The sequence below is a fragment of the Terrapene carolina genome, unplaced genomic scaffold (assembly GCF_002925995.2).
Source record: "Terrapene carolina triunguis isolate 2854851 unplaced genomic scaffold, T_m_triunguis-2.0 Scaffold112, whole genome shotgun sequence".
Taxonomy (NCBI): domain Eukaryota; kingdom Metazoa; phylum Chordata; order Testudines; family Emydidae; genus Terrapene; species Terrapene triunguis.
In genome coordinates, this window is record NW_020664463.1 from 4923509 (window position 1) to 4936653 (window position 13145).

The 13145-nt window shown below is 39.4% G+C and overlaps 1 protein-coding gene across 1 annotated transcript in view; it reads left to right on the forward strand.

The window, feature by feature from the left end:
- The first annotated feature begins 234 nt into the window (after positions 1 to 234).
- LOC112108934 (solute carrier organic anion transporter family member 1B3-like) overlaps positions 235 to 13145 on the forward strand; it is a 40994-nt gene continuing 28083 nt past the window's right edge. The window contains exons 1-4 of the mRNA XM_024203248.3: positions 235 to 294; positions 6380 to 6532; positions 9231 to 9372; positions 9461 to 9593. Coding sequence (XP_024059016.2) covers positions 6404 to 6532; positions 9231 to 9372; positions 9461 to 9593 — 404 coding nt within the window. The 5' untranslated portion in view covers positions 235 to 294; positions 6380 to 6403. The remainder of the gene's footprint in view (positions 295 to 6379; positions 6533 to 9230; positions 9373 to 9460; positions 9594 to 13145) is intronic.

A 13145-nucleotide genomic window follows, 5' to 3' on the forward strand; every position in this document is an offset into this window, starting at 1 on the left:
AAAACAGTTTACAAATGCAGAATTCCATCCTAAGCACGTTCTACCTATGTTATTTAAATTTTGTAGTATGCATGTATTTTGGGACTGGGAAAAGAAGATGGAACTGGTCAGAGACAGAGGATTAAAGTAATGTTCCTAAACTGTAGTTTCTATTTGCCTAGTAAAATGACCATGCTGGAAAGTTAATGAGTCTGCTGATAAAGATCAGAATACCCTGGTTTAAGGAGAGGATCCACTGTTTTTCAACAATTTAAGTGATGGGGTAGCTGCTGCTGTGCTGGATACATAATCTAGGTAGGCACTTTTTAAATTTTATTTTTACTTCCCTTTGAATTTCAGATTAGACATTTAGGATCAATCTATGTTTAAAAGACCCTTTGATGAAGTACAATGGTAGCCATTAAAATATTAACATTTACTGGTTGAAGATAATTAGCATTACTCTGGCATTAGTGGTATTTCTGATGCTAAATTGTACCTGTGAAGGCCAATTACTTTCACACGGTAAATGTCAACAATTTAATGATGACCACTGTACGTACACATACATGATATGTAGATATAGATATAGTTTACATATACATAAATAAATTTTGGGAGGGAGTATACTGTTGTCATTAAAAAGTCCATTATACAGATACAGATATATAGATGATATAGAAATCAGTATGTATTTCATGAGTAATGCAAGCAGGACCTAGCCCTGCATAGTACTCAAAACTAATCAAAAATATTATTAATCCTTCATATTTTGGAAGCTGAGAATTAAAAAGGTATTTTTTCATTTCTTTTAATCTATTCAGAAATCAATGAGAATATTAGTTTAGCTCCTCCGCTGGTGTAAATCAATGTGCTTCCTTTAACTTCTGGATAGGATCTGGCCAAAACCCTAATAAGTGTTTGTAGTTTCTTTGTGGAATTGTGTTTCTTTTGACATTTTGGAATTTCTCCTTCCTGTTAATTTGTAACTACTGTATTATCTTGATCTTTGCAAACTAATTAAATGTTATCCAGGATAAATATATTTGATGCTCTTCTTATCCATTGTGATTTGATGTAAGAAAGAATGGGAAGCCAAACTGAATTCCTGAATGTTTTTATATTATTAAATGTAAAATTCAACCCCATGCAGAGAGGCAACACAGAGTGCACCACTTATGTTTCATCTAAGTCCTCAAAATAGGGCTTATGTGATGCAGAAGCTTTGGGCCGGCCCTCTGCTCATTGGTGAATTTCATCTTATGGATATGACCGGCAAGGTGCTGAGTGTCTAATGTGATGTGGGGAAAGCTCTCAACTCCAACTGAAGTACATGGTCCATATAGTTTAGTCCCAGGATCTGACATTGTACCCTGAGAACTGAGCCTCAATAGATGCACTTATTGAACACAAGAATGAACTCTCTATATTTTCTTACTGTCACAAATGATATATGCTATCAATCAGGTCCTTACACAGATGCAATGGGAAATGAATCTACAGACACAGATCTGTGAAAAACTGTAAGAACATCACTGGAACAATGTTAATCCCCCACTGGTATTGTTTGCTTATTTTGAATTGCAGTCTAAGTGAGCTTGTTGTGTATGTACTTGGTTGTATGCTTGTGCCAAATGAAAATGCTTTAGTTATTCTTTTCCCCTGCACCCTTACCTGAAAAATGCAATGCCCATAGGCCATTGATCTGCTAGAATGGAGTCATGTACGCAAACAGCAATGTCTGGTGAGAGATGATGCAACTAATTTAAGTGCTCCTGGGCAAATCTCTTAAAGTCACCTCTCTGTGTTTCCTTTTTGGTAAAATGAACACTTCAAATCTTGTTAAAGTTGAGGAAGAGACACCCATATGGCTATCCAAACAAATGGCAAGATAATGCATCAGGCTAGATCTTCAGCTGGTGTAATCAACATAGCTCCATTCAGATCATTAGACTACATTTATTTATACTGGCTGATATCCTGGCACGTTGTGTGGAAATAGATGAGCTATAATCACTTTTCATTTGAATTTTGAGTTGAATTTCTCTTAAGATGAGTTGCCTAAAAAAATTATTTTGTATGATGGTTAATGAAGAAGTACTTTACAGGTATGTGTTTAGGTCTACTATCGGGGCCTGTTATCCCCTTCATGTACCGATCTACTCATGTTTCTGGGAATGGGAATGACATTTATTCATTGAGGCCAAGATTTTGGGTGCAATTGAGACACCTTAAAAGAGCCTGATTTTCAGAAAGTGCTGAAAATGCGGCTCCTGCAAGGTATCTCAGAATGTGCACCCAAAATCATCAATCTCTTTTGAAAATCTAGGTCTGAGATTTTTGCAGAAGAAAACAAATAATTTATAATAGTGCCTAAGGAGTAGGCTTATTAATTCTAAATAAGAGTGAAGTTAAAAGTAAAGGGCTAAGGTAACAGATTTGCTGTGAATAGCAATATGGCTGCTATTTTTTACCATATGAAATGTTTTGGTTCAGATTAATACCTGCAGCAAATTTGCCTTTGGTCTTTTTTCTTAACTTCATGTGGTCATGGAACCCACCCAGCACCCAAATCCTTTGCACATGGGCTAGGGTCAACCAAGTTCAGCAGAATGCGCATGCCAGCAGGTCTAACCCTTGGCCCCTCCATATAGCTTTTCCTGCAATGTTGACACTACCTTGGTTTTCCTTGGCCTCTTCTGTAACATCAGGAGCAAAGGTGTTATCCATCCCCGGCCAAAAGTAGCTACCCCTGCCCTGCTTCTTTACTGATCTTCTGTCTCTAAATGCTTCGGAGCATCAGGGGCTCTTGAGGACTCCATCACTGACTTGTCCAGCTTCACTAAACCAGCTGCCTCCATTGCTCCTAAAATCTTCCCAGCAACCTTTCCCCTACCTCCTGTCGGACTAGGTAGTGTATTCACTGCAGCTGCACCATTGCAGCGTTTTAAGTGTAGAGAAGCTCTAAGGCTTGATCCTAAACCTTTCAAGTGAGTAGGTGTTTTTCCATTGACGTGAATGGGAGCCATATCAAACCAATAGGCATTTTCGAAAACTTTGCCCACAGTCCTCTGTGGTATGGCCCAGGGCAGAGATACTTGCAAATGCTACTGGCTTTTCCCCAAGGGAGGGAAGGTTCAGCCAACTTTCACAAATCTGTTCCAGCTGCACTGTTGGAATTGTTGATCGCTACGTTTTTTCTTTCTTTCATCCTCAACTCTCAAGGGTACCAGGAAGGGTGAAGCAAGTTGATTTTGGTACCGTATGATTTTTGTGTTCTGGCTTGGGACTATTAGTTCTAAGACTCCACTCTCCTTGTTCTATTGAAAAAAGCACTTCTGAACTTGTTTGTTTCAATGGATTCACTGTTTTAGGGAGCTCGGTGACAGCATATGGGCATTCCTTCATGGAGCCAATTACAGGTCAGGGCCTTGTTCTATTTTCCAATTGGAGTAGTATATGCCAGCAAGTGTTTTCTTTCTTTAAATAAGGTTCATGATTTGCAAATATATATGACTTCCACTAATTTTTGTGGAATAAAATATTGCCATATAGTTTTTATTACTCACCGAGCTCTAAAACATACAACACAGCAGAGAACACAAAATGGAATATGTGCACTGCATCGCAATACAAACAGATAAAACCTAACCCATCTAACTAATCTTTAATCAACAATAAACAATTCTATTGTTTTAAGGAGGGGGAAATCTTGCCCTCTCCTCCAAAGCTGCAGCGTGCTCAGTGTTCCGCAGCAGAACTTGTGTGATTCTATGAACAGGTAGTGGAAGGATTAAGAACATGTCTGCAGAATACTGTTTTTAAGGATTACCTGCACACCAGCACAGAATGGGGCTTTGGAGGTATGCTGGGCTAGAGGAAGATCAGATTAACTGCCAAGCAGATCCGTGACCATGTAGATCCGCTGGCCATTTCCTCTACAAATGGGGTGTGTGGGTGTGGATGCATGTACACCTGCTGCAGCCAGGAGGCTATGAAGAGGCTTGGAAGAAGGATTCTTTCCTCCCAGCCCCTACAGAATTCCCCAGCCCAAATTCCAGTTACTCAGGCTGTACATTAGGGACAGACATTTTTACCCCTGCATTTTAGTCCAAATAACAATTCTGTACCACTAAGTCCATATGTAAGTGTGACCTAAGAACCTCTGGATGCCAATTGGCAGAGAACTCTGGATATATAGGGGTACAGGGATCCCCTGGATCCACCAAAAGAATGTCATGTAAGGTCTCTAATGCAAGCCTGTATCACACTAGTCATCAAAACCATTGTGAGATGTATGTATGGAGAATATGCGAGGAGTTATTTATGTACACTAAAATTGTTCTCTAGGTCTGTAGTTAAAAACAGCTCACTCAAAGGTAGCATGTCTTGAGACTCCTCCCCAGAAAGGGGGTGGGAGACACTTATCTCCAGGGGGGACCATTGTGTATTGTACATCATACAATAGGAGTCTATTAGCATTCTAAGTCAAAAGCAAATGGAGAGCTGGTTGAGACTTAAGAAGGAAACTGACAAGAGGAGGTAAACAGAGGGGGCTAGCTTGAGGTTAATCTCAAAGGTCTGTTCTGGTATATTTGGGGATGCAAAGAGACACCCTTGTATCCTTCACCTAGGAAGTAAACTGACAATGAGTTTGCTTAGTGAAAAGGGATCTCAATCAGGCGTGGTTGGAAATGCTGGAGAGAACTTTGGGTGAGATAAACTCCTTTAGCCAGGAGGATAACTTGTTAGTTATCTTTGGGTTTTAGAATGCATGTTGTGGTGATGGTTTATATGTTACCATTTGTTTCCATCTCTCACACTGGTTTTTATTTGAATCTCTATTTTTTTTCTAAATACATTTCCTTTAGTTTTACTAATTGATGTCAAGTGCTGAGAGCATTACAGGAGCAGGGGAGAGGGGTCTAAGGTAAACATGGTAAACTGTGGTACACTCTTCCTTTAGGAACAGAGGATCTGGGATTTCTGTGGGTATCCAGTGATCAGGGGCTGAATACCACAGTGGGACACTTTGAAGGGCCTTGGGGGTTGGGGTTAATCTGTTGTCAACCTGCAAGGCAAAGACAAGGCTGATGTAGCCCAGAGCACAGCACGTGAGTGGGTGACAGGCTGGTTGTGTTAGGGAGCAGATGGTAACAAGGTGACTCTCCACCCTGGGTGTCCTGAGAAGCATCACTGTAACCTTCTATAAAGAAATATTTCCTTCAGTAAGCTACTGATTTTTTTAATGCAGTTCCTCATTATTCTATGACATGAAATAGATGGAGTAATTCCCCTTCCCAAATTAATGTGAAGTCTTGAATTCATTGGATATTTTTGATACACAAGGAACACAGGATAAGCCCACAACTTTTTCATTTTGTTACTGGACTTGTGCAATCTTGGTTATTTACATTCCAGCAAAGAACGTACTGAGCCTTGTGCCTCATTGAGCATGCAACATGCACAGCTATCTCAGAATTACATAACCCTGGCTTATTTTGACCTTGTGTGAAATCCAGTCACTTTCTCTTGTAATCTCCTACAAGTACAACTCTAGTGTAGTGGATACAGTGTTTGTTGCTGGTGTTTCAGTAAACATCCCCGCTGTTCAGTGTTTGCTATGACTCACCCTTTTCTTGCTAATGTAACATATAGCTTGAGACAAAAACTTGCTTCCAGTTGATGACACTTAGATGTTGATGGCTTTCACTTTTGCCATCAGTTTCAAAAGGTCTCCTTATAACACTTATATCCTGTGTTTTCTTTTCCCATATGGACTTAATTTTCAGTGCCCCCAGTACTTTTTGTTATATATTATAGAGATGCTTTTCCCTTGTGAGAGCACTGCTCTGGGTCTTCTTTACCAAACCCTTCACTTGTCCCTTTGTTGTGTTTATCCATCTCTTTCCTTTCCTATTACAACATCTCCTCCTCCACTTTCACAGTGATCATTTTTGGGGTCCAGGACGTAAATAAAACCCAACTTGCAACGTTCTTTATTTTGTTGTATTCACAAAATCTTAGTACAGAAGCTCTCCCCCAGCCCCCATTTAGTTCCATAAATGTGCAGCCACATTTTTGTAAGCATTCACTAATTTTGGGTGCCCAACACATGCCAGATTTTTAGCATTGCTGAGGCCCTAAAGTGCCAGTGGAATTGTCTACTGGGATACCATCTCCAGAGTATCTGTTCTAGTGGGAAATGCAGATTTTCAGTACATCTGAAAATTAGGTGCAAGTTGTCTCTATTCGGAAACAATTAGTGACCACTGTGAAAATGTTAACCATGGTGTAAATCTTTTTAGGTGAAAGTTAATTACAGATTTCTATTTCAGTATTTCTGTGGAAGAAGCCCTGGATTTATTATAATTTTCTCATGTTTTCTTGTACAAAACAGATAATCAATTCAAGATAAGAAACCATGACAGTGGAAACTGATTCAAATGTTAATCACTCAAACCTGGAAGTGGAGCCTACCCAGCCTTTGGAAGATGGAGCAATCAAACAAGTACCAGGCAAAAAGAAAAAGTCCTGTTGCACTGGCTTGAAGGTTCAGTGGATTACTGTTATTCATTACTGTTGTTATTTGTTGAGCATTGATAATATGTGTGTTCTTCTTCAAGGTATATAAGCAGGCATGGTTCTTGTCCCCTCTATTTTCTTCATCCAATTAATAAAAGAATATTAGGAGTTTTATTTAAAAAATATACAAGCCAATAATAATAAATACATAATGTATGGCTCTTTTGTAGAATTTTTCATCTGTAGAGCTCAATGTGCTCCACGAAGGAGGTCAGCATCTTTATCCCCATTTTACAGAAGTGGAAATTGAAGCACAGGGAGGGATGTGATTTGCCCACAGTCATCCAGCAGAGCAGTGGCAGAGCCGGGAATTGAACTGGGTCTACTGAGTCCCTGTCCTGATAGGCAAAGTTCAAAAAGTTGGTTTGGCCAAACACTCAAGGTGTCAGGAAAATAATAATACTTAGCACTTATTCACAGATCTCAAAGCACTTTATAAAGGAAGTAATTATCATTATCCTCATTTTACAGTAGGGGAAACCGAGGCACAGGGAGGTGAAGTGACTTGCCCAAGGTCACCCAGCAGAGTGGCGTAACCAGGAATAGAACCCAGATCTTCTGAGTCCTTATCTGATGCTGTATCCCCTAGACCACACTGCCTCACTTAAATTATGTAAAGTCTTGACTAAATAGGGCTGGAAAACTAATGAGAATTTTGCTTTCTTGGTATAATATTTGCTGCTTCTGGTTAAGCTGGAAGTACCATGAAATCAGCATTTCTTGTGGTATTATGATGTGTTTGACTTTTGCTCAGGCTAGGACCATGGGCCAAATTCATACCTGGTGTAACTCCATTAAAATCAATGGAGCTGCAACCGGGGATGAATTTGATCTGATCAGAGGCCTGTAATAAAATTATAAAAATAAGTGAATCCAACTTTTTCAAATATTCAAAATGGCTTGGTTCACGTTTGGGGCAAAAGTTAGCATATTCCATATTTGAGCTGAACCCATTTTGCCACCCCTATATATCTCCAATAGTAGCTGAACTGCTCTCAAAACTCTCATATCCCTGGGAGTCTCATTGGACCAACTTCACCACTGGCATAAGTAGGCATGGAAGTTAGTGAGTTTGTATCCACTTATCCCAGTGGTGAGTGTGGCACAGAATGTTATAGAAACTAGAATTTAATAGACACAATAACTTTAATGTTAGGGGTGAGAGCAATTTTTTCAGTTACAATGAGAATCACCTCATCTTCCTATCAGACTTTGGAGTCAATTTTTTGGGGAGATTCAAAACAGTTCTGCTAACTTCTTGCTTGTGTGGCGAGGTTTAAAACAGTTCAATTAACTTTTTTGTTCCTACTTTCGTGCTTATTTGCATTTCATGGCTTCAGTCAGAACCAGATATAAAACTACTGAAAATAGTCCCCCTCCCCCCCAAAAATCTCAGAATTGTTGGACCCAGTAAATATGAAAATTCTTAGACTAAAGCCTGCTTTTGTGAGATGTTTCAGTCAAATTTCTAGGCAAAACCAGCATTCAACTCCTTTTAAAAACATTTTCTCTTAGGATTTGCTTTGCTTGTCATCTGTTGCAGTAAATAGCATCATAAAGTTCAAAACCCATTTTAATTTGTTCACTTATCTACTGTTAGGTTAAACAAGTTATTTTAACTTTTACCCTGAGGGCAACAGGTTTATTTGTTTGGGATTCAGTAAAAAGCTGTTATGTTGAAATATCTGGATAATATTTAAGCACTCCTAGACTGTCTTGTCATCATAAGCATGGTTTTATTTGCAATCATTGCAATACTAAATAGAGTTTGTGTCGAAGCAAAGTGTGTATTCAAATGCTCTTGTTTTAAACCTATAAGAAAGTCAAATACAAACATTTCCTTTGCAAAGGGGTACAACACAAATATAATCCAAATACTTCAAACTTCATCCAAACGGGGATGAGATTGCCAAAGAATCTGTACAAGACCTCCAAAAAGAGGGATATTGTGAAGCTTGTGGCTAAGCCCTATGTTGTAATACCAACACGACTTCTAACCTGGGGATGGACAAACTGACTTAAAAAAAGTAACAACTGAATTGATGCTAAGATTCATTTACAGTTTGAACTAGTTTCAGCAAGTGGCCCCTGACCAGAGCTCTTATTCTTGTTAATTATTTGTATTCTGGTAGCACCTTGAGGCCTCAAGGTTTCTTCTGCACCCAATTGGTCTCAGTGTTGTGGATAGCTTGAAAATTGATGTTAGGTTTCAGTAGGGTAAGCTGTCCCTACTGAGCTGGTTGCTGTCTACAGATTCTGTAATCCAGGGCGTTTAGGTTCAGAAGCACAAATTCTATTCTGGGGAGCCTTTGACCAGCAAAGCAAAGGAGGCCGTGCTTTCTGGATGCTGAAGCTGGCAATGCCATAACTAAGCACAAACAAAGTTAACTGCTGCTTTGGGTTGTCCCGTGCACATGACTTCTGTAGATCACAATGAGACCAGAATGGGAAGAAAACACTTCTGAAAGCCCAGGGGGAGCTTCTTGCAGGATCAAGGCCTCATATTGTGTTAGAAAAATCATATTTTCCCTATTGGAGTTTGATTAGTAAAGTTAATTAAATTAAGATTTAATTCATACAGATTGTTCTATAGATTTAAGCTCTCTTGGTCTCTATATTAATTTCTCCTCCCTTACCTCCCATCTTCTGTCTTGATCTTTCCTCAGGTGTTTCTCGTTGCTTTGTCATTCAGCTACTTGAGCAAAACATTATCTGGAACAGTTATGAAAAGTTCCATCACTCAGATAGAAAGAAGATTTGATATTCCCTCCTCTGTAGCTGGCTTAATTGATGGAAGTTTTGAGATGGGTAATTGGTATTCCGTAGCATACAGTAAATTACTCAGAGCAAATACAATGAACAGCATCTACTAGTAATGTTTTCTTTGCTTTTTTAGGTAATTTGCTGGTGCTAGCATTTGTAAGTTATTTTGGAGCCAAATTTCACAGACCAAAAATCATTGCTTTGGGGTGTTGTATTATGTCAGCTGGAAGTATTTTTACAGCAATGCCTCATTTCTTCATGGGATAGTAAGTATTCACTAAGGCTAATTTAGATCCACTGGGATTCTATACCACTTTCTCCATTTTGTCAAATGAACACCACTGTATTTTTAAAGTTTGGGATTATCAAAGGGCCTAAGAATAAATTAATATTTCGGGCCGACCTAAATGGATATCAGAATAAATATACAAGTCAGGCAACTCCACAGATACATTAGCACGCATTAGAACTGGTGGGAATTCCCTTCCCCTGGTCCAAAATATCAACTTTTTTTCAAAAATCAGAACCACCAAAATGTTTCCATTTTCAGCTAGAAATATTTTGGTTTGGTCGGTTTGTAGGCTTTTGAGGAAAAGTAGACGTTTTCTGTAAAAAGCGGACACTTTCCATGTGAATTTATATTCCCTGAAAACCAAAATTTTCCACCAAAAATCAATTTTGACAGAAAATTTTTCATCAGCCCTAGTGTGCATCATGCTGCTTTTCAAGACATTACTATGCCTAACTCTAAGGGAAAAGTTTAAGGAAATCGCTGCGACTATTGAAGGAATGAGATATTGCTCAGTGTGAGGAGGGATGGTAGAGTCTGGCCTTAAACAGGGTTATTGCATGGAAGGTTAAAGTATGATGAATCACAACAATTTCAGTTGAATAATTATATTATAAAATTATTTCATATGATTTCTGTAACTGGGTATTTTTGTAGTTATGAACAGGACCCTGAGACTCCATTTCAAGAAAGCACTTAAGCTTGTGTGAAACTTGAAGCGTGGGAGTAATCCAACGGAAGTCAGTGGAACTACTCCTGTGATTAAAGTGTTTCAGTGCTGTATTGGGACCTCAATCCAAAAAAGTCGAAAAGATGCATTCTACTCCAAGAGCATGTTTGACTACATTGTCCAACATCTTTAATGTCCAACATGATGGAGTCTCTGCAGCAGCAGTAACTCTAGTTTTCAAATTGCTCACAGTCATTTAAATGCTGGTAAAATGGAAGAGTAGAGTGTGACAAATATGGGAATTCCCTGAAATATCCTAGGGGAAAGCCTTATTGAATTAAGTTTAAGTATCTTTGAGGTCCACTGTATTAAATGCAAAATGTATGTATTATTGTGGTTCAGGATTGTGCATAAATTCTCTAGGGGGAAGATGTGATATGAGGCCTGGGAGTTCAAAGGATTATACTGAAAATGTGTCAGACAAGAATGGACTTTTGGGACAATAAATGTGAAGTGGATTTCCTGGGGAATACCTAATATTAATGCAAATTCCCTGCCTCTAGTTATGTGAAAAAACAGCCTTTCAAAGCCACATCTTGAGGAGAGTGTCATTGTCTGCTGATTACCTGTTCCTGGAGATGGGAGATCAAAGGCCTGAGCTATATAAAGAAACTGGCTGATCTCTCCAGTCTTGGTTCTGGTTCTGAATCTGAAACAGTTATGAAATGGTAACCATGGGGGAAACCTAGTTTTGGGTTTTGAAGCACTGACACTTACCAGAACCCTAGGCTGGAGTGGGGTGTGTGCGTGTGTGACCTCTGCGTGTTGGTTTTTTTAATTTTTGAATGTGTTTTCTTTGTAATTCTTTCACCTTAAGAATAAAGGTGCTTGCTTAGAAAGAGCTGTGTGGTAACTTATAACTATTGGCAATACACTTGCCATAGCCTCTGGAGAGAAAGCAAATTGCAGACGCTGTTTTTTTAGAAAGTCTGGCTTGTTGGGGATATCAGTGTAAATCAGGAATCAGTAGATCAGCCTCAACACCATGTTCAGGAGGGAGAGAGACGTGGGTTTCAGCCCTAGAGAAGTGATGACTGAGGAGCTGGGAGCCTAGTGTGTGTGTGTCTTTGGTGGACCAGGAAGGGGGAATACATGTGCACTTACCTGGAAACTGTGATATAGGGATCACTCATATAAGGTTCCAAACTTCACCTGTGAAGGTCCCCTGCAGAAATGGGAGTTGAAGAAATCCAGCACTTTAAAGGAGGAGTCTAATTAGTAGCTTATAGTATTAGGCCTTACATTTGTAAGGGCTGATCCTGCACACCCCTACTTGAGCAAATAGTCAGTGAGCTCATACAGTGGCTCATACCGTGGCTTGAGCTCATACAGTGCTTGAGCTCATACAGTGGCTTCAGTGAGACTTTTCAGGTGACTGCTTGCAGAATTGGGCCAAAAGTTCTGTTCAGGGTGCTCTTACCACTAAAAATCCTCAAGTCTAATGAAACTAATTTGCCAACAAATGCATCATCTCTTTGTTCAGAGAAGCACTGTTTTGTCTACCCATCACATTGCTTCTAGCAGAAGTTTTGATTCAGTGACAAATATACAATGCAACACATTTCTATTCCTATATTCAATACTATAGAATCTTTTATGGGTGTCACAGTTCAAGGCAACCGCACCTGTATTCCCCCTCTATGGTCCAGCAAGGGCACCCACTCACAAGTTTCCAATTCCCCAGCTGTTACTTCTTTTGGGGAGAGGCATGTGTCTCTCTAACTCATCAATGGAAGATTTTCAGGCTACACACTTCCTGCCTACACTGTATCCCCAGCAAAAGAGACTGCCTAAGCAGGTTTCCTTTGCCTTTTCTTCAGAGGCTATAAACAGTGTGATTGCCCAGTTAAGTTACCACATAGCTCTTCCTAAGCAAGCACATTTTATTTTTATGGTAAAAGCTTTATAGAGAAAACATATTAAAACAATAAAAGAACTGACATGCATATTGTTTAGTTTACCAGAGCTCACCCCAACTGTGGCAGGTGAATATTCCTTCAATTCCCACCAAGGGAGTTTTCTGGGGTTACAAGTTCATAACTGCTTTGTCTTGGAACAAGAATCCCCATGAATCTGTGTGTCACTCCTTTATCCAGTTTGGGTCTGTGAAGAGACTGTGAATAGATAATCAGCCAGACAATGGGTTTCTCCTCAAGGTACAGGATGATTCAAAAGGATGATTCCTGAGGTGGGTAATTTACATTCCCCTCCTGCCAAGTATTTCCTAGGAAACTCACTCAACTGAAAGTTCAGTCTTGTTTGGCCTGTTGAAGCTCATACCACTTCCCAGGTTTACATTAGTCCTGTCTCCTTGTTAAAGAAGTTACACACAATTCCACAATAATACATAAACATTTGCATTCTTTGAGTGGTAGCCGTGTTAGTCTGTATCAGCAAAAAGAACGAGGACTACTTGTGGCACCTTAGAGACTAACAAATTTATTTGAGCATAAGCTTTCGTGGGCTAAAACCCACTTCATTGGATGCATGCAGTGGAAAACACAGTAGGAAGATATATACACACACACAGAGAACATGAAAAAATGGGTGTTGCAATACCAATTCTAACGAAAGTAATCAATTAAGGTGGGCTATTATCAGCAGGAGAAAAAAAACTTTTGTAGTGATAATCAGGATGGCCCATTTCCAACAGTTGACAAGAAGGTGTGAGTAACAGTAGGGGGGAAAATAGCATGGGGAAATAGTTTTTACTTTGTGTAATGACCCATCCACTCCCAGTCTTTATTCAAGCCTAATTTAATGGTGTCCAGTTTGCAAATTAATTCCAATTCTGCAGTT